The sequence below is a fragment of the Haemaphysalis longicornis genome, unplaced genomic scaffold (genome assembly GCF_048455015.1).
Source record: "Haemaphysalis longicornis isolate Haplotype H1 unplaced genomic scaffold, Haemaphysalis longicornis Haplotype H1 scaffold_2, whole genome shotgun sequence".
NCBI lineage: Eukaryota > Metazoa > Arthropoda > Arachnida > Ixodida > Ixodidae > Haemaphysalis > Haemaphysalis longicornis.
Window position 1 is genome coordinate 50,391,672 of NW_027526295.1, and position 27,890 is coordinate 50,419,561.

General features: G+C 48.3%; 1 protein-coding gene across 5 annotated transcripts; it reads left to right on the forward strand.

Moving 5' to 3' along the window:
* The first annotated feature begins 347 nt into the window (after positions 1–347).
* On the forward strand, positions 348–27,890 carry LOC144168873 (uncharacterized). 5 transcript variants are annotated; one of them, XM_077697865.1, is made up of 8 exons: positions 348–383; positions 746–922; positions 3,197–3,349; positions 6,216–6,311; positions 11,798–11,907; positions 16,267–16,383; positions 23,632–23,704; positions 27,670–27,890. In XM_077697865.1, the coding sequence occupies exons 2-6, from the start codon at positions 901–903 to the stop codon at positions 16,360–16,362; spliced, it is 477 nt and encodes a 158-aa protein (XP_077553991.1). In that variant the 5' UTR covers positions 348–383; positions 746–900; the 3' UTR covers positions 16,363–16,383; positions 23,632–23,704; positions 27,670–27,890. The 5 variants fall into 5 exon arrangements, with proteins under 5 accessions (XP_077553991.1, XP_077553990.1, XP_077553993.1 ...); XM_077697864.1 differs by lacking the exon at positions 348–383 and adding an exon at positions 403–560; XM_077697863.1 differs by lacking the exon at positions 348–383 and adding an exon at positions 421–686.

Sequence of the window (27,890 nt, forward strand, 5' to 3'; positions counted from 1 at the left end):
AAAATTAAGTGCACACCAAATTAGCAAGGAAAAACGAATTCAATGCGCACCACCAAAACACGCGAGGGGCGTTTCCTAGCAGACGAACTTTAGGAACGCCTTTCCGATCACTACAAGGACTGCATCACAGAGCAATGACATGTGCCATTCTTCAGAGGGCGCTACAAAAAAGGTTTTTGAGAATGAACAGCATTTTTATAAATTATTTATACACTGTGCCTAAATAAATGTGATTCAGAAATTAGTATAGTTCGTAAAATATAAATGTTGTTTTATTTTTGAACAAAACTTGGTTTTTTGTTACTAGTGTTTGTTCCCTCCTCACCTAGTCACACTTCAATCGCCACTCCTATAAGCCCCCATGCTGATGTCGCTGGCAATAGGTTCTGAACCGCTTTTTGCCCGATCCTTCGGTACCATTTATATTTACCTTGGATGTTCTGCAGACTGCATGGTACAGCCACGGCCGCTGGATGAAAGGCGCACTGACGCGCTCTCATCCAGCGGCCGTGGTACAGCAGTACGTCGTTGATGTTGTCCTCCCTAGAACACCACTGGAGGTAATGTGCTGTCTCCGGTTTGGTCGGCTGTTAGAGCCCCTTGCACGAGCTGGGCACGTTCAAATCTTCGTTCGTAAGGACGCACGCGCGGACAACCGTGCGCCCGCTTCTCGCGCCAGCCCGAAAGTGAGCGCGAGTGCGACGGTGCGCTCGCACGCGCTGAGGGGCTTTTTTCTTGTTTGCAGGGCGGTTCCTGTGATCGAGGACGCCGCCACCCCTGCCGCCTCGGTGCCTCCCCGCTAGCCGGCCGCGAAGCAGGGCCAGCTGATCCGAACAGCCGACGACGAGCGAGAGAAGGCCGAGGCCCGCCGTGTGAAGCTGCGCGAGAAGTACCGCGCCGATGACGACAACAAATACGACAAGTGAGGCACAGTGCTCTTAGGGATCGCCGAGGCCCAGGTGCGCTCTTTAACACTCGAAAAAATTGGTTTCAAAAGGGGTGTAATCAAATGCCAGGGCCTTCTACTGGCCTTATGCTCCTGTCCATGGCAGTTTCGAGCAGTTCCTGGCCAATCCAAAACTCCTCTCGCGATAGAAATTGCACGGCGAAGTAAAATATGAAACGGCTTTCGGGCAGTTTTGAGCATTCCGAAAGGACTAATAAAAGAGGCCTCACGAATCCTATATCAGATGTTGCAGAGTTGTCGAAAGGGTAAAAAAAAAAAAAACAATCTTAACCTCATTTCTGGGAACTGACTAACAGCCACCGTTTCCAGCATCGTTACATCAAGGGGACAAACGCTAAGCACCGTCAACAGTAGAGTCGAAACCAATAAAGTGTTTTTGGGAAAAGCACAAGCCACGTAGAATGTTGCTGTGGGTGTCGGCCACATACTGCAGGGTTTTGACATGCTGTGCTGATGTTTCCAGGCCATCTCTAATATACTTAAAAATTATGAACGCACAAAAAATGAGCCAGCTCGCTTCTCTTCCCCCTCTTGGCCTAGCGCCAGGGTCCTTTTCAAGGGTTTCTATTAACACGGGCTCCTCAGGCCCCTCCTGTATCCCTGGATGCCTTTGTCAATGCAGATCGCTCTCCGGTTGCGCTGTTCTTGAGCAGGTATCTCATCACGTTAGAAGAGAGTGCTGTGCTTCTAACAGGGAGAACTCGTTAACAACTTGGAAGCAGTAACAGATGTGACAGTGGCCTGACGCAAAGCAAGGCCAGTCGTGGGCAGTGATAATTACTAGTAATGTGTTACCAGTAACTAGTTACATTTTTTAGCAGCATGTAATTTTAACTGGGTACTTTTAAGTTAGAGGTACTTGCAACTGTAACACTGTCACTTTTTCACAGAGTAACTGCTACAGGAAGTACCGTTACACTTACTTCCTTTTTTATAGAAAACTACCTGATAGCAACACTCGTAAAGGCCTGCGTGCAGTTTGCACTTCCTACTTTTCCAGACATCTTTCTCTACACCATTCACCTTTCCACAGCACGGCTCCCCTCACAGTTTAGGCGAGGAGGTCGCTTAGAGGACGGATTATCTTCATGCAGAAGACCCAGGTTGCTCGTCTTTCTTAGAGGTGGCGTCTTAAAGTATTCTGTCATCTTGAGCGGACAGATGACAGTGGCCTGAACCCCCCCCCCAAAAAAAAAAATGCCTTCTCGACATGAGTGGATTTTCTGAGAAAACTCAGTTTTTGTGAACAGTTTACGGACAAGTCTAAAGTTTTGCGAATGGACAGCACTGCTTGGCAATTTATTTCAATAAGAAATGGCTGGGAACAGAAGACAAATATCAGTGCTGGCTCAAAAACAACTTTGCTATAATTTGCATAGGGCTTTCGAACTAACTGAGTAAAACTTGTGTTAGCTGAGAGATTGGCAGTGCAGTACTGTAGCTTGATGGTGTTCTGCAAGCTTATGGTACCAAAGCTTACGTAAAACTCAATACGTGTTTATTTTGGGTAAATATTGTACACTTGGTTTTGGACGCTGTTTGTTTAATACTGTTTGTTTAACTTCTGTTTGTTTAATACTCGTATATTTTCAGTACTTAAAAAACAGCAAGCAACAAGTGAAATACTTTAACCTGTGAAACTTTGCTTGAAATTGAGTCAAATAGCATGCACTATTCACGATCTCTTTGAAATTCCCAGTATTTATGCGGCTCTATTTTCTTCTGTTGTTCGCGGGAGCGTCTGGCATATACCTGGCACCAGAGCAGCCAAAACAACCCCTCTGAGTGTAAGGAGGTGACCTTAAAGGGTCAAGTGAGGGGAGCCAGTGAACGGGAAGTCCTCCTTGTTCCAGAGGTCAAGGAAAGGTCACCTTCGTGGCATTGTGCCTACAGCTGTGCCTTTTGTTTCAGTGGACGCAGTGTTAAGCTGGTGAGTCCAAGAATGTGGGTTCGATCCCGGCCGCAGCGGCTGTTTTTCTGATGGAGGCGAAAAGTGGAAATGCCCACTTGCCAAGATTTCGGTGCAGGTTGCAGATTCCCCCCAGGTGGTCAAAATTAATCCTCAGCCCAGCCCTCCACTACGGTGAACCTTGTAGCCATGTGTAGCTTCGCTGCGTTCAACCCTCCACAATGTGAATTTCCGGTTCCGCTGGATCAATTCCGCCAGTTGGTGCACAGGAAGTACTAGTGCGGGACTTGACCCTTGACCTTTGACCTCGGTGTGTGCAGTTAAAGTACGAGGACCTGCAGAGGTGCCTGCAGAGGCTGGGCAAGAGGCAGGGCCAGGCCAACGCGACCTTCCCCTTCGACCCCCAGGGGCTGCCCGGCCCCCTGTGAGCCGTGCTGCCCTCAGTAAGGAGTGCACCCCTCGACCGCCCAAAGGTAAAAGGGCTTGGGGGAGCAGCCAACCCTTTGGCCCCAGTTGTTTAGCAGACAGGGTGTCAGGTCTCCAGAATTCCTTTACTCTGGACACGCGTGTGCTTGAGGCTTGTGAAGTCAGTAGAGCACTTGGGGGTGCGGATTCGTGCTGTTGGGCCGGTAGCTCCACCACTCTGCTCTGGCACAGAAAGCTGTCCAGCAGCAGTGCTTAGATGGGGGCTGGCACGTATGGTAAAATGGAAGACTAAGAGGTCACTGCAACGCATGCAAGCAATCACAAGCCCACGGAGTGCTTGTGGAGCACTGCAAACAAAGCAAGTCTGTCCTTTGGTTTGATAAAGAATACGTGTCGGCAGAGAGTACAGAGAGCACGGAGAGGGAGACTACCAAAGCTTGCTACGTTTCCAGCGAAGCTGATAATTGCATCGGTGCACCCGCTACTGTATTGTTCCAGGGGGAGATGAAGCTTATATATAACGAATCATATGGAAGAATAAAATTTATTTAGATGTTGTCTTTTAACTCCCACACCCACGTTATAATCATCCATGTGTTGTGCAAATAGCATATTTATTCGAATATAAGGCTAGGTTTTTTTTCTTCAAAATCTGTAGTGTCAAAGTCATACCCTGCTTTATATTCAAAGCTCAGAAAAATTTTTTTTTGCTTTTTTCACTCTCCAAACTGCACCCTCGCTTTATATTTTGACCCCCCCCTTTCTAATTGAATAAATACAGTGAATGAGTTGATAGTGTCCGCTTGTGTTGTGAATGTCCCTGTGTTTTCTTCGTTGTGTGTAAACCGTCACCGTACTCTAACATGAGCAGAAGAGAATCCTGGTTGGCAGATGTGTTTGCACTGCATTCAAGTGCACCACATATGTGAAGCATTCAGTGTTTCAGGACTTGTTTAAAACATCTAGATGTTATTCCTCGGAAATCTGTACCGGTCATTTCGGGTCAGTCCACTGTGCGATAGGGGGAAAGGTAAGCTACCACGTCCTTATTGGCTGTGGCTGCTTAGGGGCTTGTGGTTGTGTCTTTTGTGCTGCCTTTCTAGACACGGCTTTACCCGACAGGAAAGTGGTACATCTTTCCGAGACAACGTCTCCTTTCTAGATGATTACAGTCAGTACTGTCTACCGATAGCGAGGAACTCCCGTGGTTTGCTTCTGCCACCACCTCCAGCTGCACGTGTACGCATGCGTGAAGGCTTTAAATTGCAAGGCCTGAACACAGTGGCATTGAAAAGCATCTGGCATGCTTTTTTACTGGCAGTAATGTTTGGTTGCCTGTGCTCTCGCAAACGACGGTGACTGCTTTGTGCAGCCCGCGGTAGAAGGGTAAGCCCGGTAGAAGCCGGCAACCAGGAGGAGTTTTCTGTCCGCCAGGGGCCGCGTGGGGAGCCCAAGGCCGTCCGCTTTCTGACGGGAAGCCCCGCCGCTGAGTGGTGTCCTCTGCAATGGAGCCACGTCTATATATATATAGAGGGGCCATGAAAACAAAAGCGCTAGTTTGGCTCGTTCAAAAGACTGCCTGGTCTCGATAACAGCGGTACCAGTTTCTACTGCACACTACAGACAAATAATTGACGTGTTAAAAGGAATACATGCAAAGCACTGGCGACTCCCTAGCAGCTTGCGTGTGATTTCCCTATAATGTCACAGAATCTTGTTTGTGGGACTGGCAACTGCCCACACCAAAGCCACCGGCAGGAAGCGGGAAGGGGCGATTGCAGTGGGGCCTCCAGTTTGTTTGACCGTATCACTTGGATGCTAGCAGGCAGTGAACACAATGAATGAGAACTATGGTTTTAGCGTTGGCCCATGTTAAGTCACTGCTACATATCACTGTGGCGTAAACTGTGAAAGTTTTTCAATATTTCTTACTTTTTTTTCACTTAAGAAACTGTCTTGTGTGGCTGTAGTTGAGCTGAGGGAGTTACCAAAGGCTGCTTCTTTCAAATTGAAGAAAGCTGTGTTTTGTCTTCGTGGCCCCGTTAAGTGGGGATACTGGTCTTAAAACGAGTTCTTTTAATTTTCAAGTGAACTTTGTGAAACTGGTCAGTCTTTCTGCTTTCCTCCGACTAATTTCAAATATTCTATTATTTTTGTCAGTTGGTAAATTAGTTCCCAAGGTAATTAGAGCTAATTAACCATTTTTGGTCGAACGAGAGAGAAAACAGGGTTGGTCATAAAACTAATTCTTATAGTTTCGAATACTATGAACCCTGGTGAATGCAATAGCTGAAGCAGCTTTTTGATGCATCGCTTGGAACTAATTTTACAGCTCATTAAACTTTGGTGGCACCAGTGGCAAGGAGCCATTTTGAGTTCCCATTCCAGACACTGAAGTTTAATGAGCTAAATTAGTTCCAAGTGGTGCATAAAAAAGCTGCTTCAATTATTGTATGCCCCAGGATTCATAGTAGGGGAAAATATACAGATTACAGTTATATGGTTAGACCTGTTTTCTTTTGTGCCTGCAAAAATGGCTAATTATCTCCAAGTATCTTGGAAACTAATTGACTGATTAAAAAAATATTGGCATATTTGAAATCAGTGGGAAAAAAGCGGCAAGCTTCACAGAGCTTACTTAAAAATTAAACCAAGTTGTTTTGAGACCCACGTCCCCCCTTAAAGTGCAGCAGTTGTGATGAAAATGTGAAAAGATTGGTACGCCCTCCTCTTTGCCAAAGCTGTTGCTCTTCGCTCCATGATCTCGCGTCAACTGCTTCTTGGTTTTCAAGGAAGGTCTTCCAAACTTGTCACAGTTGCACTTCATCTCCAAAGCGTAGTAAAAGTGAAGCCCCAGTGCAACAGTCTGGTCAGGTTGAATGTGGTCCGTGCACTGCCGACGATGTAATGCAGGAGGAGAGCTGTCGCGGGAGAAGGCGGGCCTGCTGGCGCACTTTGTCCACGGCCCAGGGCGGGCCTGCAACTTTCCTCCCACTACTTCCAGGCCTGGTGAGATCGGGGGGCAGCATCTGCTTCTCTTTTGCCTCTTGTGTAGAGCTGCTTTTCTGTACGGATCAGTGGCAACTGCTTTTATTTGTAAGGACTGGATGGAAAAAAAAAAAAGACGACATTCCAACACTGTTGCTTTGATATTCCACACTGCTTGCACTAGTGTTGGAAGAAGATGTCAAGTCACGGGAGATTCAGGCCAATGCAGAGGGATGCCAGTATAAAAGATCTGCCAGCTCCAGTAAGATTGACTGGGTGGCAGCCTAATCTCCTTGGCAGGCTATTTCGGGGGGTCTAAACTTCCCTAGGCTACTAGACGCTTTCTGAAAACATGCAAGGCAGTGAATGAGACTCTCAATAAGAGTGCGCTAAGACTTCAAACTAGCAGGCTCCGAGCAGTCTGGTTCGCAGACCTACGATCCATGCTTATGATGACTTGATCGGCCATTTCATTGAAAGTCGGGGCCTCTCTCGCCGCTGCGTGCGGCATGGGAGAGTTGGCCCTCCACTCCTTTCCGAAAGGGGCGCGTTGTGCTGGAGGGAGTGGGAGATTGCATCAGCTGTCGGTGCAGCAGCTACAAAAAGGTGGCACGGAAAGGACCTCGTGAAAGTGTATCATAAAATCCCGCTCATTAACTTAGGAACAACAATTACGCATTCAGAATGAAGCTCGTTGGCATATCGAAAGTGTACATTATGGTGAAAAGTTGAGTCTCCGTGAGCGTTAAATAAAATCGCATTTTCGATGAGAAAGCAGCTTTCCCGGCTTTCCTTCGCTATTCTCGAGGGTGGCGGTTATGTGACTTGGCTCTTTATATTTGTGCTGTAGTTGTGCAGTTTGCTTGACCACTGAGGGTGTTTTGCTCGTAGAAGCATGCGTGATATCAACAGCTGCCGACCTGGCAGTGGGAATTAATTATATGCTGTCCCACGCTTCATGCATGTCGTGGTTGCAGTGGTGCAGTCGATGGAATTCGTGGCGCAGTACTTCTGCCAGTAGGTTAGAAAGAGCGGGTCCTTGCAACCACGTTGTTACGTAGCTGGCAGCCAGTGGCTGGAGTGCTCATTGCGTCTGAGCGTACGACTATGAACCCAAAGCCAATTCACAGCTGTGTACTTCACGGCGAGACGAAGAGCACGATGAGGTTCCAACATCGCGAGATCTCGCTCCGACAGCATAGCGTTATTCTGCCCTCCTCAGGAGCAATTGTACACACAGTGCAGCTCCTTTTCCTGTCAGTGCAGCGGGCTTTGCGGGTGCATGCCACGTAGCAGGCAATTTTTTTTTGCGACTCACAACAGCGTCTGTGGCAAACGAAACCTTGTGGCTTGGCTGGAGGAGGTGGCCTACCAAGGGTGTTGTGTCGTCGTAACAAAGTTGTGACAGGGCCAAAAATATGCGGCCATTATGGGCCACGTTTCTTGAACTGTTTCGATCATGCTTCGAAACAAACGCTTGGCGGATGCCGGCGACACCCACAGACAGTTTTGCTGCGCATTCCCTGCTTTTCTTTCCCTAGAGACACCTGCCATGCACAGCTAAGTACACTCTGCCCTTATATTCTTCATTAAGACTGCCTGGAAGCCTAGCCTGTGCGCTTTTGGGAAACCGTGCTAGTCGGAATCTAACTCGCAGACTTACTGTAGTCCGTAAACTAAACGGGACTTCCAGTGAGACTACCAGTAAGCTGTTTGTTTGAGTAAGGGGGCCCAGGGGTCTGCCAATGCCTCTCTGAATCGCTAGCTGCGAGCATGGGTGCACCAAGAGGCTCACGCCCGTGGTGTGTGTTGGCGCTGACTGGCAATCATCGAGGCTTTGCTTTGGATTGCCAGTCCGTCCTCACCGACTTGCCTCAGTCATTCTGAACGGGAAAAGCGTCCCTGGAAGATGGTGTGGTTTTTAAAGCATGGTGGATAATGCGGGTTAAGCTGCTGCCTGGGCCACACAGTGAACAAAGAATGCCAGGGACACACTCTGCGTCCTCGTAGGGAATCACTGGCACAAAGCAAGGAGTCTCCTACTTTTCTGGTCACCAGTGCCACCATGCAAAGTGTACACCATACACTTCGGTATGGACTGAACGAAGCCTTCCTTCAATGAAAAATGCTTCATGAGTGAACAAACACTGAACCAGTTCGACTAAGTTCCCTCAGCTGAAAAATAAAAAGGAAAATTTAATGGAATGGATCTCTTCGGCAGAATTAACAAGGTTCATCATGCTTTCAAGTTGTGGGACGCTTTTTAAAAACAGGATTTGTCATTTTTCTTTTTGTTTTTGGGCACATTTGGCACATGGCTGCATTGAGGTGGATGTCAAATTTACCTTCACAGAAACTTACTCCACCTTGGGGATTTGCCCTAAAATCTGGTCGATATTTGGCTTCTCCGCATAGCTGCGATGTCTTGCAGGAAAGCCACCATAATGCTCAAGAAACCTGAGAAGTTGCACGTGGACTACTTGGTGTGATATATTTTATAAATATCAGTACTGGAAGCAAATGCCAAATGGGGAAGTACTCAATCAAATACCTAAGATGTCTGATTACACAGTTGTCGATAATGCATGCCCAACACCGTTCCAAAGCCTTACACTTAAAAAAAAAAATTGATGTGCTGGAATAATTAACTGAAATAACCGATTTTATGCAAACCATGTAATACACGCCGAATGTTTTCCCCGATCCTAACACTGAACAGCAACACAGTTTTTTCACCCGTTGCTTGACATTATCTGCACATTCTGTTTACGTAGTTGGCAACAATGCATGTTATCGAGCTTTGTTTCTTCGAACAATCACCCTGATAGATAACGAACATTTTACGCCGCCAGCTGGCCAGTTCCTGCAGGAGCCAGCATGCCGAGGAGTTAAGGATGGCATGTGCCATCAAAGGGCGGGAAATTTAAACCTGAAATTTGCCAACTCTGTTTTGCTCAAAGTGTGAGCTGCGACTACTGGCATGAAATGTAGCAATCTTGCCATTGAGTACCGATTGGTACGGTACCTAGAACGTACTGGTCAGTTCAGTTTTGCTTAGCCATACAAACACAAATGTGTGCAAATAAACTGCACCGCTGTTATATCCATCTGCTCTGCTGGCACACTTTATTTTTGAAAATTTCTATTTAGTAAATCTTTCGGAATCTTTCTCGTCTTCAGGTTTATGTTTACAAATTTTCGTTTTGCATGAAACTCCTTCGGTCCACCTGTGAAGTTTGTCAAGAAGGGCCTCGGGAATTTGTTTACGAGCAGCTCTATCCAGGCTGTTTTGTGCGTGAACCCCCGTCATTTTTGCATGAGAACGGAGCTTTTTCATTAGGGAAGGTGGCATTGGAAATGTGAACCTTTTTAATGGCTTTGGCTCCTTCAGGGGCACGTGAACCACACTTGTAATGGCTTTTCGAGGTGGCCGCAAGATTAAATCTGGCAAAGCGGGGTGTCAGAGCCCCACCCCTGTGTATGCTTCAATGAGAGGTGTGGTCATCTTCGAGATAGACCTTTTTCAGCCACTGCCCACGTACCAAAGGGACGGGTAACTTGTGGAAAGGAAATTCCGTATTGCCATCCACCGACTTGTCTTGCACAGCTGTGCCCAACCAGAAGCCATCGCGTACAGTGTATTGCAAAAAAATAAAAGCTTTTCCCTGAAGGGGGCCATGAAAACAAGATACAGCCTCATTCCGCTTGAAAGAACGAGCGTTTGGAAACTCACTCAGCTCCACTCCGGCTATGGCAAGAGTTTTTTTTTTTTCTTTTTATGGAAGAGACACGAGAAATATCGAAAAACTATCACATTCTGCGCTACAGGGACGTAATGAGGGCTAGCACTGCAGGCACTCATCAGCATGTTAGTAACCTATCACATTCTGCGCTACAGGGACGTAATGAGGGCTAGCACTGCAGGCACTCATCAGCATGTTAGTAACCTATCACATTCTGCGCTACAGGGACGTAATGAGGGCTAGCACTGCAGGCACTCATCAGCATGTTAGTAACCTATCACATTCTGCGCTACAGGGACGTAATGAGGGCTAGCACTGCAGGCACTCATCAGCATGTTAGTAACCTATCACATTCTGCGCTACAGGGACGTAATGAGGGCTAGCACTGCAGGCACTCATCAGCATGTTAGTAACTGCACGCTAGCATTCATTGAAGTGACCTGATCAAAGGACGCCAGAGTCCCCACTACAATCCACCAGTCGCATTCCTTGGTGGTTGCTTAGGTTGGGGGCCGCCGATCGTGCAAACCAAACGGATTGGGTGACGTCATGGGGAAATGGCCGGGAAGGGGCCGTGGAGTTGCCACTTCATCTGGTCCTTCTCGCTATTCTAATTGTATCTCGATTACTATTTCTTTCAAGTTTGGAACGGAATTGGCGTCATCACGACTAGGCAGTCTTTTTATTTAAACAAACTTGTATTTTGTCCTTCTGTCCCCTTTAAAGGGACCACGCAAACCAAACAGAAGTTTGGTTCGTTCAAGAGATTGCCCCGTTAGAATCATACTCACACCACTGTTAACCCACACTTCGCTCAGATAAGCTATATAATGAAGAAAAAAGGGAGTGGCCATGCGACCCACGAGCTCATTTCCCCCTACAGAACCTACGATGTCATATGCCCAGCTGAGCGCTTGGCTGAGGACGGCAAAAGCAAACACTATTTAGGCAGGATTTTAAGCTTGCTGAAGGAGCTATTTGCACTTAAATGTGATGCATATTCATCTTGCAGCAGTAAGAATGGTGGGGTAAAGCATGAAAGGTACGAAAATACACGTAAACAAACAAGTACCGATGCACATTGCTGGTGGTACTGGGCGCCCTCTGCTCGTTTGAGCTGCACAGCAGACCGCCGCTTTGGAGTCTTCTTACACGACACTGGCCGATTGGCATAAGTGACATTGTCAGGGGACAAAGCTTTGGTGGCACCAGTGGCAAAGAACCATTTCGAATGCCCATTTCAAACACCACAGTTTAATGAGCTGCAGGGTTAGTTCCAAGTAAACCAATTCTCTTATTGCACTCACCAGGGTTCCTAGTATCAGAAAATATAAAGATTACAGCCTCATGACTGGCATTGCTTTGTCTATGGTTCCTCCCAAAGTGACCAATCATCTCCGATTGTCTTGGGAACTAATTGTTGGACTCACAAAATGATGGCATATTTGATATCAGTGGAAAAAAACGTAGCAAGCTTGCCGGCAAGTTTCGTTTCACAGAGTTTACTTGAAAATTAAAGGAAGTGTTTTGAAGAGCAGTGTCCCCCTTAAAAAGGCATTTCAAGCCCCCTTGGTTTGTTCTCTCAAGTCAGTGGTGATCCGCAGTAGTGCGGAGATGTGGCATGCTTGCACGCAGTGGCATTGTGCCATCCACTTGGCTGCCGGTGGATGCTCGAGAGGAGTGTCCCTCTTACCGCTCCCCCTGCTCTCCCCTGGTGGTGATCTCTTGCTTCCGTGTGGGTAAAGGAGCCCTGCGTTGTTGCAGGCACCATGGGGCTGATGCTGGCAAGGCAGCTGCACACGGGGCTGGGCACGGAGGACGTGTCTGCCCAGGCCATTGGGGACGCCACACACAACGCAGAGCTCAATGGAATGGTGAGTGGTTATGGGCCAGGACTGACCTGCATCGAGGGCTGATATAGTGCACAATGTCAGCGACAGCATTCAGTTGCAGGCAGCATTTTTGGCGAGATTTGACGACGTAAACCTAAGTTTAGTTAACACCACTGCAGCTGGCCCTTTGCTCAAAATGAGCGCTGCAATTTAGGGGTGGAGGAGGAGGAGGAGGAGGAGGAGGAGGAATAGCTTTGCTGTCAGAGGGGGTGTGAATGCCCTGGTGGGGAAGGAGGGGGACACGGAGGGAGAGAGGGAGGGGGTAATCAGGAAGATAGCACTGTTCATGGTTCAACCACTTGACATGGCGGGTGGCATTTTGAAGTCTGGTTCCGAGAAGATATAGTAGTAGTTGTAGTAGTTCGGAGATTTCGTGAAGAGATAGGTGCTACATTTATGGCAGGAGTCAGTCCAGGTTATCACACCAATCTGTAGAGACCACGGTTCAGTGAGCATTCAGTAATTTTCTCTAGAAAAAAATTCAGTTTGTGATAACACCATTTTTTTTTTTCTATAAAACGAGTTTTTTTTTTCTCAGCTTAGCAGCCTGCAAAGTCACATGTGAGGCTTTCCATTTTAATGTGTGGTGGCTGCAACGTTGGTGTTTGCTTGCACTTTCTGCCTACTGCACCTACTTCTTTCTACCCTGCAGTCTGGACAGCAAGCAGTATTAGCACGGTGTTCCCTGTCATGGTGAAGGAGTTCTCTGTTTTTCAGAAAAAGTGGCACTTTTTTGGGCCGGTTGCGTTCATGGTGTGATGTGGGCCAGTCTTTCCCCGCTTCTCTGCTCCCCCCATTCATGTCCACTTTTCACCTGGCCTTGCACACACTGGGACTTGGTTTCATGGCTGTGCTAGTGTTGGCATGTCTAAATCATAAGGACTTACTATACATATATCAGGAGCTCTGCCATGCATTAGAATGTGCTGGAAATTTGCAATGAAGTACATGCACTGTGTGTGGAGTTATCGGCATCGGTCAGATAACAGCCATGTCAACAGAAGCTGGGGAAGAGGTTTTTACAAAGAGCAGTTGTCTTTAGTTACGCAAATGAAATAGCTGTGGTGGAGCTTTTTTTCCCCTTTCTTTTTAATCAAGAGTAAGGGGTGCTCTCATAAAAACACTAGCCTGAACAGGCATTCAACAATTATGTGAGATGGTCCCATAAAGAGTAGAGTCTGTAGCGTGAAACACACTCTGTGTTCACTTGATGCGGGGACTCACTGGGTGGCCTGGGAACTGCCTTCAAACTGACGGTCATTCAAAAAAAGCTGTGCTCTCGAAATGGCACCACGAACTTTGGAATTGTAGCAGAGGCAGTTCTTGTGCAAATGCTCCTCTGCATGAATTTTGTCTGGCTATGGATAACTGTCCTGAAAGGTCGGGTGCGAAGTGAACGTTTTGCATGATTTCTCTCGTCTCGCTCTATTCTTTGGATAGCCCCCGTTCCCTGTAATCGAATAAATAAGGCAATCACAATCTCTAAAGTCGTTAGTGAAACTGCTTAAGGGGGACCGTGCTGTTGCGAAGCCCTGAAAATAGACTGGTACCGTATTTACACGATTGTAGGTCGACACTTTTTTTCAAATTTGACATTCCAATGTCGGGGGGTCGACTTAGAATCGAAGTCGAACCGTCTACCGCTAGTAACGGCAAGAGAACCGAGAAATTGGGGGTGTTACGAGGTGGGGACAGCTTTGCACCCTCGTTCCCCGCATGAGGCGTTTTCTGCTCGCGAAAATGCGCCGCGCTGACGCTGCCGCAAATACCACGCGCATGCTGCGAGCTACGGCGGCGGCGGCAACATGGCGGCGTCACCAGCCGCGAAGAGGTGCGCGTAGCTCCAGCGATCGCTTCTAACCGCTCCCTAAGATATCACTGAAGGCACAAACGAAGACGTTTGTGCAGGAAGGGATCTGATAATGTGGTCGAAAACGACACTATAAACCATTATCCGCGCCGCGAGGGAAAGCGCCAATCAAATATCCGCCACCGTGATAACCTAAACATCTCCGGCGGCGCCAGCCGGCATTCGGGCAAGTCGTCAGGCTCTTCCCGCTGCCGTGTGGTAGAACTTGAAAGCAGTAGAAGCTGCCGCGCGCGGAATCGTCGACGCGGACGTGAAAAAGTCGCCCGCGCAACGCCGATGCGCACGAATCGTGTGCAAAACGCGTCAAGAAGCGTTTTATTCGTCTCTAACAAACAAAATGAGTATTAGCGAATCCCTTAATTCAATGCGCCGCGCTAACGTAGCCCAAATCGTATCGCGTTGTTCAGTACACTTCCGAACGCAGTGGTGGAAGGTTAGTCGCTTAGAAGTAAATCGCGCGCGCGCCGCCACTTTCGTCAGCTGCCATGTTGTTTGTTATGTATAGTGCGGCAGTGGCGGCTGCCGGTTGCTTCGATGGTTGTCATCTCGCAGCGAATGTGTTCTTCCCGCTCAACACAGCGCATGGTTATTCCGGGTGCTTATACAAAAGCTTTTCTTTTTTAACATCTACCGCGCATACCGCGAGCGCACAGCTCTTGTGGGAGCATCGATGATGGTAGAGCCGCCGTGTGGGTTGACGGAAGAGCTTCTCTTTGTGATACGATTTTCTAGGCGGCACTAGCTTTTTTTTTTTTTTTTTGAAGCAATTTTTGGGGGTCGACCTACATTCGAGTCGACTTACAATCATGTAAATACGGTATGTGGGGTCTGAGATAGAGAGATAGAGAGAAATACACGTGTATTGGCTGAAAAGACCAGCTAGGACTTGGTCCTTGCTGGTCCGAGGTGGTAGGTCTCTTCAGTCCAAGAAAATATTTTTTCAGGTGCTGGTGTACACGTGCCACAGTACTGCTGTTAGATCTAAGGCCAGTTGCACGTAGATGGCATTCTACAGAGGTGTGTTTTGTTCTGCACAAGGGTTGGATGAAGCCAATAACCTTTTCAAACAGTAGCTACACTAAACTCACTCACCTAAGAACTGAAATGTGTAGCATTTAGGATTTCAGCGAAATAAACAATGCAGGTCACTCATGCCCTGAAACTTGCGTCCCAACATGGGTGAGGCCAAAGTTTAAGAAAACGATTTTCTGCACTGTTGTTATATTTGCGCTGCATTTATGTTGTAAATGGTAAAATTGCCCTAATTTTTTTGAGGGTCATACTTGGAGTTTGTTTTAACTGTCACAATCTGTGCCTGCAAGCATGCGCATGTGCTTTCGCTCCACATGTTGGTGCTCGGCCTCAGTTGCGAGTAAGTCAGACTTGGTACAGCACCTTTTTTTGGTTATTGAGCCCGTAAGCGACTGCCTTTTGCTCCATTGGGTGTACTGAGGTGCACAAGGCCTGTGTGTGTGCGTGTGTGTGCGTGTGCGTTGTGTTGTTTCTTGGGTAGGCAGAAGGTTGATCAGCACGTACTACCAGCACACGAGCAGACCAACCCTCAAAGGGTCGTTGTCTGGTCCGTTAGGGTTAACTTTGTCATTAAACAAGCACACAAAAGCCCAAGGGGCCAGTCACACCTACAGCAACGTCCTTATCACAGTTTATGGGGCCATCATTATGATTCTGACGGGTGGCAGTGAGGATTGAACCGTGGTGCATCAGTGTGGCCCCACTTTGTGCACAACAGAAAGCCATATCGACAGCCAAGTCAGAAGTGTTTGCCCTCTAGAATTAGGTTCACAGGAACCACTCCCCCACTCTGTGACGGTGATCGATGCTTGGGGTGTAAAAGGTATCACAGGCCAATGCAGCCTTGTCCTTACTTGCGTTGTCATTTCAAAACTTTCTGAAAATCATGTCCACATCTTGTCAGGTATCATGTTAACGTGCATGACATCAGAAGCATGATTGAGGGAGGCTACCAAGGTTTCTAAAAAGCGTAGCATCTCTAGGGAAAAGGGAAGGCAGGCTATTTTGGGAACCTAGAGGAGGGGGTGGGCAGTGCTTGGAGGATTCTGTTTTTTCCTGTTATATCCAAGTGATTTATTTTCTTGTAGGCCACTATTGTGCTTGCTTACTGCTGATATATGCAAATCTGCCCAGCCTGCAACCGAATGCGTAATGCACCACTCATTGATGTTTGTGCATTGTAGGACGACGTTTTTGGCCTGGGGTGCACGTCACGCCTAGGGGAAGCAAAGTACCAACAAGCCTCCACACTTCGCCACCTTGGCAACAGTTTGTGCCCTTGTTGAGTAGACATCGCCGTGAGGGAGGTTAGAAATGCTGCCAATCAAGAGCACCACAAATGCATTGTTTTTTTTGTGTGTGTGTGTCTGCGCTTGAAGGAGAACAGTGGTCCCTGCAGTTTTGTGCTGATGTGTGTCATCATCATCTTCATTGCACAGGCATCAGCAGTGCACACTACCAGGTTGGCTGTGCAGAGATGCTACTTCTCGAGTTGCGCGGCCAGTTCTTTGGCGACGACCTCTGTGCCATCGTGAACCCGGGTCAGGCTGGTCTGAGTGAGTGTCTCCTCCCTCGCATGGCTCGTATTTCAGTATCCGACACAGCCTTCTACAGGGCCTTGCGCAAAGCCTTTGGCAAACAGCTGTTACAGATAGTTCATTATAAGCAGGTGCAAGAGTTTGCTCAGAACTCGACGTTAGCTGTTTCGTGGCTGGTCTTGTGAGTGTTAGCGGCAACAGCGTTGCATCATTGCTGCTTTCCAGCGAAGGTGTGCAGTGCAGTGGTACAACAGGTGCATGCCCTTCTTTTCTTGCATGTGCTTGACGGGAATCCACGCGCTCTGACGTTTCCGCGCGCGCCATTCGTCAGAGTTGGATGCTATCGAAAAGTTTGTCGCTGCAGCATTGATTAGTGAGTTATATGCTCTTCTGGCTCACCTGGTGGATGAGAGGTGAAAACTGCATTTCATTTATGTTTAGCGTTGGGCAAGGACTACTGGTGGTGCTTTCCTTTATTGGTTTTGTGCTGGGTCTGACGAGTGGTGAGGATGCCTATCCTTGTCTCTGACAAGCAAGGCCTACAATGAATGCATGCTGCCAATGTGTGCTGATGGAGAAAAAAAAGTCTAGGTGCCTTAGAAAGCACTTACGAAGCAAACTTGAATCAGTTCAGAAGGCCACAGAATGAAAGATGTTTAGTGCTACACTGACGGAAAGAAGGCACCTGTCTTGGTCAGTGAGCAAGAACACACTTCGGAGGTGCCATTGGTGTGGGCACATGTGGGTGATCAGAAAGCATTACAAAAATAAACCATGTACTACTATGCCCCTACGAAGGCTGCCAAAGTAGTGTGTGTGATGCAGATTATTCAGCTCCATCACAATACAGTCAAACCCGGTTATATCGAACGCGCAAAAAAACACGTATCAGTTCGATATAGGGGATAATTCAATATAAGCAAGCTAACAAATTCGATGTCATAAAAGCACATAGCATTTATAAGACACTTTTTTGATGAAACTGCCGTACTTTCGCACGAAATAGTTGTGTGTTTTCTTCTGCTTGACCGACCTCATTGCCCGAGACAGTACGCACGTCTCCCCTCTGTCTAATCGGTCCGAGCAGCTGAGGCCGCAAACTTTCACATTTGCAAAGAAGCATCAGACTAGTGCAGGTGCACTTCGGAGGTTGTAAGCAAAGGATCGTCGCTGCTTTCCTCGTTGCGCCCACTTTCACCTGCGCCCAGCAATGTTGTCTTGCAAACTTTCCCGTGGTCACAACACCATCATCCCCACTCGCAAACTCGCCGACCATTGGTCCGGCAATGGAATCCGGAAATTCCGTCAGCCCGCTCCTCACTTCGGCAGCACCGGAAGCGGCTTCGTTGCACTCGGGATTTTCAGTCATCACTGGCACGCACAAGCCGGCACATTTGAAGAAATCTCAGGCAGTTTCTTTAGTAGCACCTGCCCACAACATGCTTCGACAAAGTGCCCTCGGGAATCTTGTGCCTGACGGGGACGTCCGACTGCTCATCAAGTTCATCTCTGATTTACGATTGCCAGCTCCACGGCGAAAGGGAAATGTTGCAGCTTCGTGCTAGCTAGAGCCACTAAATGCAGTTGGTTATCTTTAGTGGCAGTACTGCCAGTCACCACAACTACACTTCTGAAAAAGTCCACAAAGCACGAACGATGAAAACACAACGAACGAAAAGAAAAAGCATGGCAGGCAGATCGGGCTCACTTCTTGCAAAGGGAGGGGGGGGGGTGCCGACACCTAGTCCTACACAGCGCGATGGCGCAGTCACGATAGGGAGAGCGAGGTGAGTGAGGGGAAGGAGCTGCCCGCTGCCCGTGACCAGTCGGGCTAGACCACTTTGAGGGGTGTGCTGGCGGTACTTACCCGCCTCAAGGGAAAGCCACTTGGGGGGGGCAATTCTGTGGCATTTCTTGTTCGATACATCGGTTGTTGCTGGTATTTTTGTTTGATATAAGCGTGGTTTCTGCTATATATTCTCACTGTAAATGTGTTGTGTGCAGAAATAGTTTGACATAAAGTATAATTTGATGTAAACGGGTTCGATTTAGTCTTCTTTGACTGTAGAGCCACGAGGGTGTACTAGCGTGTTACCGCTTCAAACATACTTCATCACAGCGCGAAAGACGGGACAGACCGAAGAATGACCACAGGACGGCGCCTGTCCTGTGGTTATTCTTCGGTCTGTCCCGTCTTTCGCGCTGTGATGAAGTATGAACACCTACCAACTCGCCGAACTTGCAACTGTCCTACACTTCAAACACGTCTGTTGTTTCCGAGTTGCTTGAAAATGCTGAGCTGCTTCTCCTGAAATGTTGTTGCTTCATGATCGTGGATTAGAGAGTGGATAGGGATGACGGCCATTGTGGCTGAAACAAAGAAAGGACCGAGGGAGCTTTGATGGCCCCAAGCGTTGAGTTGTGGTGCTGAGTTTTCACTGTGAACAAGAACCATGTCCCTGACTTGCTGACATTGGGGGAGCATGAATGTTCTTGGTGGAGCAGAGTCCGGGAATGTCGAACGTTTTCTGCACAGCCATCACTTTATTGCTGCGTGTTTTATGGCACCTTGGGGTGGCTCCAACCTTGTGAAGTCTATGAGCAGGCATCTCTGACTTGTTGAGCTAGACCAGGGTTTTTGCAGGTCCTTGAAAATATAAAACCCCAATTAGGCAGCTACTACACAGAAAAACACAACAGAACAACGGAAGTATACATGTGCAGATAACGAATAGGTCATACATACGCTACTCACTCGCACCTTCTGCAGGGCAAACCACCGCCACAATGCGACAGGTGCGGACATCGCCTGTCCGTCAGCCATGTCTTAGTTGAGTGTGGGTACTTCCACAAGGCAAGGAAAAAGCACTTCCGGGAACTCTACACTCACATGATTCCTCTTCATCCCTCGATGTTTTTAGCTGATCAACCCTTAATTCCAAGTAAACGCCTTTTTGCTTACCTGGGAGACATTGGCTTTTTAAACCGCATATCATACCACGTGTAACCTCGGGGCGCCTCAGAGTGGGAGGACGCTATGAGTGTCTATTTATTTTTATTTTTTTTTACATTCTTACCCTGCCATTCCCATTTCCCCAATTTTATTGTTGTTTTAAATGAGGGGCTGTATACACCTCCACACTAACATCTTTTAAAATCGTCACATTTACAGCACCATTTTATTAAAACATCATTCAAAATGATCAACCATTGCGTTGGCGCTCTTTGGCCATCGTTGCCCTTGCGCCATAAAACAAACAGATACAATACAATACAGGTCCTTGAAAACCTTGAGATTGAAAATTAAGTTTTGAAGGGCCTTGAAAGCCTGGAATTTTTTCCTTCTCCTTGAAAACCCTTCATTTCTTCAGGCAACAAAAAGGGGACCCGACTACGCGACCGGGTTTTCATGGCTTATCCCCCCCAGAAAAAAACACGCTTTTTACAATTTAAAGCCAGCTGGGAGGTGCACTATTGCTGCTTTATACAGCTTTTGCAACTTAAAGTGAGCTTGGGAGCACAGGTGTGCTGCTTTACATTTTTGCACATTGGTTCGTGCAGAACGAAATCCCTGCGTTGGCCGATCGGGAAATTAGCATAGGTCCCCTTCCAATTTTTTATTCTGCTTTCTGCACTGCCTTATCCTGGTATTCATTTTACATGTTATTCATTTTACGAAAACGGATGGTGCTGGCACTCCATGGGGAAATAAAAATGAGCACAGATAAACAAACACTGTGCATCTGGGTCCTAGGCTTTAGTGAAATATTTTATTTTGACAGGTGTGATGGTGGTCAGAGCCGGTAGAGTCCTCAATCTTCCCCTTTAAAATGAACACAGAAATTTTGGGGATCAGGACGGCAGAGGGTATTAAGTTATGTTCCTTGCTTTCCGAGACTGTGTATTGAGAGCGTTTGCAGAGCTCGAAAAATTTCAAGATGGCGTGACTTTTGTAAAGCTCCCTCAGTATTACTGTGGGGAGGGGGGGCGGGAAGGCGGGGGGGGAGTCACGGAATTGCGAAGTAATTTAGGGGCTGATGTCTCGGACGGGAGGAGCGACAAACAAGTCCCCCCTACGGGCGAATTCGAGAATGTGGTTCGGACCTGCTAACCGGCGATAGGTCCACGCCTGATTGGTCGCTGGCGTGAGGCACGAGACGGGGCACGGGAAAACAGTTTCAAAACAACGGGCATTTACTTCTTCCACACACACAGGAAATACAGACTGACACAGAGGGTAATACAGACAAAGAAAACGAAGCTCGGCTTAAAGGGACAGACAACCGATTTTTGTCAAGTATATATTCTCTATCCCAAATGAAAGGGCATCACTTAAAGCACCTTGACGAGAAACGGTTTTGCTGATAACGCTCTAGAACTTTCTAAATCGAATTTTTTGATCTACGAGCCGTATGTGTCCCTCCCAAAACTAATGCTGGCAACCATGACATAGAGTAGCTCGGCAACATACTTTTGTCTGTATGCGAAATAAAAAGCGATATTTAAAAACTTGTTCCCAGCTAAAAAAGTTTGAATCGCAGGCTTTTCTGTTCCCTTATGTGTTTTTTTAATGCAACGGGCTATTTTGCACGAATGCGCCATCTGTTGGGATAGACGACAGGTAGAATCTGGCTTCACGTTGTGGAGGCGGGAAGTTTGATTCTCCCCGGGCGCGATGTTTTTTTTTTTGTTTTTTTTAAGCTGCCGTTGGCGTATTTGGAAACTGAAATCAAATATTTTGGCAGAACAAACGCCCCTGACTCAGACAGAATCGTCAAAGCTCCTTCGCTGGGTCTGTTTACTGAACGCTGCCGTTGATTCTGGGCACGGTGGCTCAGTTAACCACACTGAGAGCAACCCCAGCGGCAGCGGGCGGCGTGTCTTTAGAATTTTCAAAGTAATGTTTAGAAATACATATACTATTTAACCTTGTACAAATACTTGTGTTAAAAGGTTTTCAATACGTAAATAAACGTTTCAGCAGTTATAGTAGCTGCTAGGTTTGCAGGTCACGTGACAGGGACACATATTGTAGTGTCAAGTTTCGACACTACGAACCGCCACCCTTCCGATTTCAGGAAGTTTGCTGCCAAATTAAAATTATTTCCGCCGGTTTGTTTAGAAATTGCTTGTGGTTACCGGGCTATATAAAACGCTGGCTTTCATATGTGCTAGAGAACATATACGCGACAAAAATCGGTTGTCTGTCCCTTTAAGAAACAGGCGACCGTAACACGAGGGGAGGAGTAAGGCAGACAATTGGCGGGCTGGGGAGCTCCCCCCAACTACTCTAACAGTAGGCCCGCTAGACACACGCGCACACCCGTACACACAACACGGTTCACTTAGAAGGGAGGATAACCAAGTGTGCGGAGTCTATGTGAAGGAGGAAGATAATAGAGAGGGCGATTTTAGAGTCTGCAGAAGAGTGGGGAAGGGGAGGATGTCTTAGCTCGGTTTGGTCGGTGGCCTCGCCGAAGATGCGCCGGTCCGCCGGTCCTCTGCGGGGAGTCCTGTTGGTCGGCGACACAATTTGGGTTCACCTGTGCTGCGCACAGTCCTCTCCTCGAAGGGAATTCTCGGTGCCCAAAGTTGCCACTGTCGTCGCACTCGGGGCTACACCGCAGCCCACAGAACCGGCCGCCACGTCACAACCGCACGACCTTCCACCGCCACTTCTCACGTCCTTCTCCCCGTGAGTCGCAAACCCTGCGCTGCACCGAGCACACAGTCTTTCGGACAGCGCGTCTTCCGAGAACCAAGCGGGTGGGGCCTCCGTTGGCCGCGGCACTCGCCCCTCTCTCGCCGAGACACATGGCCCACTGACCCGTGGGACGAAATGGCGGCGAAGACATTCCTACTCCGCCGGCATCACCCCGCTGGGTCCCAAATTGGCGAGTGTAAGAAAGACAGCCATGGAGGAACCCGAATTTCACGACAGGGGGTAAACTGTAACTTTGTCCACTTCCAAAAGTTGGAGCTGTTCTAAAGAGACTTTTCATGGGGTCATTTTTTGAGACGTGAAGAAGCAAACGCTTAGCGTGTGAAAACAGTGGTGAAGTGCTAGTACACGTGCTTCGCTGCACCTTTGAAAATGCCTTAGCAGGGCCTTGAAAGTCCTTGAATATGCTTAAATTCTTGTCCCTGAATCCTGTACGAACCCTGGCTAGATGTGTGAGGCTTTGCAGGCACGTGTAATTCAGCGTTGTCTGTTAGTTAAACATCCACGGTAGATGCCTGCCTCCACTTCGCACTGCATGGCGTGCAGCTTCTCAGCTGGCAAAGAGCTGTGCCTGTAGCGACGAAATGAACCCTGTTTAGTGGCTCTGGCTGTAAAACAGTGCCTTTCATTTCCACGTTCAGGCATGCTGCACCACGAAAGCTTCTCAGTGCCACAATTGCAAGCATGGGGGTCCTCGGCCCTTGACCTCTTTTTCTTTTTTTAATGGGCCCAGGAGAGTGTGGTTTTGAAAAGGAAGGAAGGTGTGAGGACGATTGGCTGCACTTGTGGCCTTGTTCAGTTATTGCACTGCTGCGATGAGAACCAGACCTATCCTGACCCGCAAACACTGCTGAGATCACGGCTAGCAGTTAAGTGCTTCAAATTGGTCTCGTACAGGACTTAGCCCTGCACAATAGCTTCTGCTGCCTGCATGAGAGCTTCCTTAGCTTTATGGTCCAATGCAATTTTTCGTGTGGAGTGGCAACTCGGCTCCAAATCGCTGTGGTGGCAGCCAGCGTGCAGGTGCCTTTATTCTAGAAATTCTTCTCTCGTGCGGCACAAGTTTTTCGCTGCGAAGTCAAACTTTGGGCGAGGTCAGCTCAGTAAGATCTCCCATGCAAACGGTTGACCTCTTCCTCCTGCATGAAAGACACTCATTGTGGTGGCAGCCACAATTGCCTCGTCAATCGCGTCTCATGGGAACGGACACCTTACGTGGAGAGAGAGAGGGAGAGGGAAAACTTTTATTCACCCTACTTGGAGCCTCGCTCTTTTGCGGTTCGCAATGGATGTTGCCTGCTACATTCATCTGTGTTCACGCACTCCAGTAAAGTAGAGCTGAGGCACTTCTGTGCTGCTGCTTGCTGTCTCATGGCAAAACTTAGCTGCCTGTGTTTGTCCCCCGAGTGCGATGCCCTGTTCCTCTTTCGCACCCATCCTAGTTTCCCTGTTCCCTTGACAGGAATGGGAGTGACCTCTGTAGAACTCTGCTTACATCTTTGTTGTTGTGCAAGCTGACGTCCTCTCTGTCCCGTGCCTTGCAGGTGTGAGGGCCATTCGAGTGCTGCGCGAGTAGGGCTGCATCCAGCGCCTCGTCTGTGTGTCCTGCCAGCCTGAGTGAGTCACACAGTTGGGGGGCAAGGGCTTCACAGGGATGCAGAGGCTGCTGAGATCTGTAGAACTGGGGATGCTCGGGATGCGAGCTGCTGGGACGGACGTGTGAGCTACTTGAGGTTCACTGGCGACGTTCTCTGACCAAGTGAGTCCCCAAATGGTGTGCAAAAAGAGAAAGGGGCGAGTGCGGGAGTGTAAGTAGCAAGTTGTAAGCTGGGGTGTGTCAGTAAATCATTCTTGGGACAGCACAAAAAAAAAAGACTTGGATGAAACGCAGTCCGTGCCTTTTTTTCCATCATTCCAAGAAAGAGCAAATATAGGTCAGCTGGGGACAGTCTTTTGGTGAGTGAATATGCAGACAGCCTGCAAAAGAAAAAAAAAAGAAAGGAGAGTGTCATGGGTCAGGGCACCCCCTGAGAGGGGGACGCATCAAAACCTCCGAAATAACGGAAAGAAAAGAACAAAGGAATGGCCATTTGAAGTGCGCGCCAGGAGCGCGCCAATCAGCAAGCACCAGCACCGACGCACCGAGCATTCATGGGCAAAGGTGGCAGCACACTGGTCGGCCAATCAGAGAAGGCCACGCATGGGACAAGTGGCGAGATGGCCATATAAGGACGGGGAGGAAGCAAGAAGCCAATGTGAGTACACCACGGGAGAGCCCAGAGGGTATAAAAGCGGGACGCACAAAGAGAAGGGGGAGGCAAGACAACGGGAGGCAAGAAACCGAAGAAACCAGGAGGCGGCTGGAGCACGTGCGCTTCAACGAACGAGCCAGGGGGACGCGGCCAGGCCATCGACCACGCCATCCGAGCCTGGGCAGGAGCGGGCCGACTTCGCATCGGCACCGTCATCCTAGGTGCACCACGAACCTGTGTCTTCGTGGCCCCAGCGGCATCGGTCGGGCACCAGCGGCCAGCGTCCACGCTCCGTCGACGTTCGTCTCGACGGCCCCGAAAGGCGACGTTCATGCCAAGCCTACCTGAGACCTCCAGCGGCAGCGGCTACCAGGGGGTATCCACCGAGAAAGCACGCCGCCGAAGGGATGGCGGCGCGCGTCGAACGCCGGCATCAAGGACCTCCAACGAGAGAGGCTACCAGGGGGTAGCCACAGAGGAAAGAAGTGAGGGCGAGACGAGGACGGCTAACACCGGGTCGCGGCCACGCAAGGATGCGACACGTCAGCGCCGACGGCAGCGGGGTAGGCCAGTCCATTAGGGACATATTCGTAGGATACAACTAGGGAGTTGTAGTGAGAAAGAGACGAAGTAGGACTTGACGTAATGAGTGAATTTGGACTGAAGGTGTAGAACTTTATTGTAGAGTCTTTTGAGTTTGGATTTGAATTGTATATTGAGCTGTTAAGTTAGGGGTTTGCATGTGAGTTGTATTTTGGGATTGTAGAGGTTTGAGTGTTTATCGTTCGTGTGTAGTTTAAATATTGAGTGCTTTGCCTGAGGGTTTTTTTTGTGTGTGCATTAAATGTGTGTTATGTCAAACTCGCCAATGGCTTCCCTATGTCCATTGCTCCAAGCTGGTAAAGACCACCGCACCATCCGTTCACGTGACAGAGAGCGGTTCATCTCGCTGCTTCTTGACGGGAAGAGAGGGAGCAGAGGCAAGGCCAATGCACGTGACAGTGGAACAGGGAGCTCCTTGCAATGCACCTTGCTATAGTTCACCCCACTTGTGTAGCGGAATCATGTTCCAGCACCTCACTAGCATGAGTAGCAAAATGGGACACCAGATCACACTCTCACTTACCTTATGGACTGTGCTGTTTTATCCCCCTCCTCTCGGGATGGAGTTGTAGGCATGCAGGAACTCGTGTACACATTGAACATTTCCTGCGAATACCCCAGCAGTGTTTTTTCATTAAGCATCAGGGGAAAGCTTAGTAGTGGAAACGTGGTGAAATACTAATTGGTTGTTAAAGCAGGAACCGTTGTTCAGTGTTGGTGATGGAGTTCGAGAGATGAGCGAAAAGGGGCACGAATTTTGGGCAGTTAGTCAGCAGAAGCCACCGGCTATAAATAAGGTGAAGAATCAGATTGGAATAATGAACTTTATGGGAGCACTCTGAGGCTTACCTGCTCTTGCAGCCTGCCCTGTAATTCGTCCTTTCCAGTACCACCTCAGCCCTGCACTGGTACCAACATGTTGCAATACATGGGTAGTGGTCCTCTCCATCAGATCGTTGCAAAGTACCGGGTTCCGTTGGTCCTTTACCTAAAGGGCAGTGATGTTGCTGGCATTGAAGTGTTCACCCAGTCCTATCCCACCGGAACTGCATAGCTCACAACCGTGGCAGTGGCACTAGATGGACGGGACGGACGACAGGTGAAATTTGCTTCACTTTCGTTTTCATCTGTAATTATGAGCTATGTCGTAGGCGAAAAGCGAAAACGCCCGCGTGTACAAGATTTCGGCGCACGTTAAAGATCCCCAGGTGGTCAAAATTAATCCGGAGCCCTCCACTACGGCGCGCCTCATCGCCTGCTTTGCGTCGGCGCTTTAAACCGTACAATCACTACAATCTCTAAATGAGCTATGCCGTTTGAGCAACTTGCCAAGTGTTTCGTTCTTTTTTTTTTCTCTTTCTGATCTCTTTGTTTCCACAGGGCATCACTGTCCTCTGAGTCTACATATGTATAGTATAGGCAAACTCTTGTGTATATTATAGGCATGCATGTATATTATAGGCAAACTCGAGCCAACTCCATTTTTATTTTGTAGTTACAAAGGGCTTTCTTTCTTTTTCGTTTCGTCATAATGAACCAGAATGGTGGCAAAGCTATGACATCCGGTGTTCAGCCCTTTTCGTGGTCTGTGTGTCGAGGATTAGTTGTGTAGTCCACGTGCAAAAATGAGAAAAAAAGGACGACGGGTTTCTCAAGGGTCGCGCCCGAAGTGTAAGTCATTCGTGTTCAATATTGAGATAGTAGTGGCAACTAAAGCTGCGCAATGAGTTATTTGGGCCTTAATTGTGCCCGTCCTGTCGTCGTCATCCGGTCCACAAAATGGCCGGTGCTCGAAAGAATATATAAACAAGAAATGTGTGGTCTGTTGGGATTCAAACACGGGTCCCTGCAGTGGCTGCCCGATGTGCTATCGCGGTGTTGTCACAGATGTTGCCAACGGTGGAACAAAACTCGTTGCTCCTATTGCTTTCTTCGTCCCACTTGGGGCCAGGAATCGAGAGCTTTGGGGAGGTGCCTGTTTCACATAACTCTGAGTCAAAAAGGCAAAGTTGTAGAGTATCGTATTTTCGCGAGTATAACCTACACCAAAAATGCGAAAATTTCAGTGCCAAAGTGGGGGTGCGGGTAATACGCAGGGTTTTTCCTTTAGTGTGGCTTCACAACAGTGCGCATTGTGCCGTGAAGCTCCTCCGCAGCTTCAAGAAATGCTGCATCACAAATAACATGGATGGAACTGAAGGTGACCTTGTGTACAACAGTGAGGACTCCGGCTCGAGTGATAGGTCTAGCGAGAGCAGTGACACGGAGTGAATTGTGACTTTTGCCTTGCAGTCGGTGTATTGTACTTGCTAAATATACGCTTTTTCTGTCCACGTAGTATGTGATGTGTGGCTTGAGCAGTAGCTTTGGTGCAGCCTCTCCTGTATCAAATGTGCTGGCAATACGCAAAGATTTTTTTGAAAGTTGGGCTGAAAGTTGGGGTGGGGATTACATGCAGGGGGGCGTTATACGCGTGAATATATGGTAGTGTTTGCAGCATGATACCTGAGTGTGAAGTTTTGTGAGTAGCAGAAAAGAGCCTGGTCGAAGTTGCAATTTTCGCCAAAAGACAAAGAAATGAAAGCGTACGAAGAGACTTACTAGCAGCAAAGAACTTGTTTATAAGTATTGCCAGGCTTTCAGGTTCAAAGTGCATAAGCAGTCTTCAGTGCCCCAGGAATTTTTTGACAGCTTGTTGTACAATGCATTCGTGTGTGTTGTGTGCAGGGTGTGCAGCAACCTTCCCAGGCAGGGAAAGTGGGAGCGCCATTTCGCCTCCTCCTGGCCTGTCCAGTGGACATGTTCCCACGGACTCGGCACTGCGAACTCCGGCTGCTGTTTGGGCACTAGACGACACCTGCTCTGTGGACTGTGAAGTCGGCTCAATTGTTGCAGTGTTCTGCGATTTTTAGAGATGTACAATAAATTCACTCTCTTTCTTCACCCTC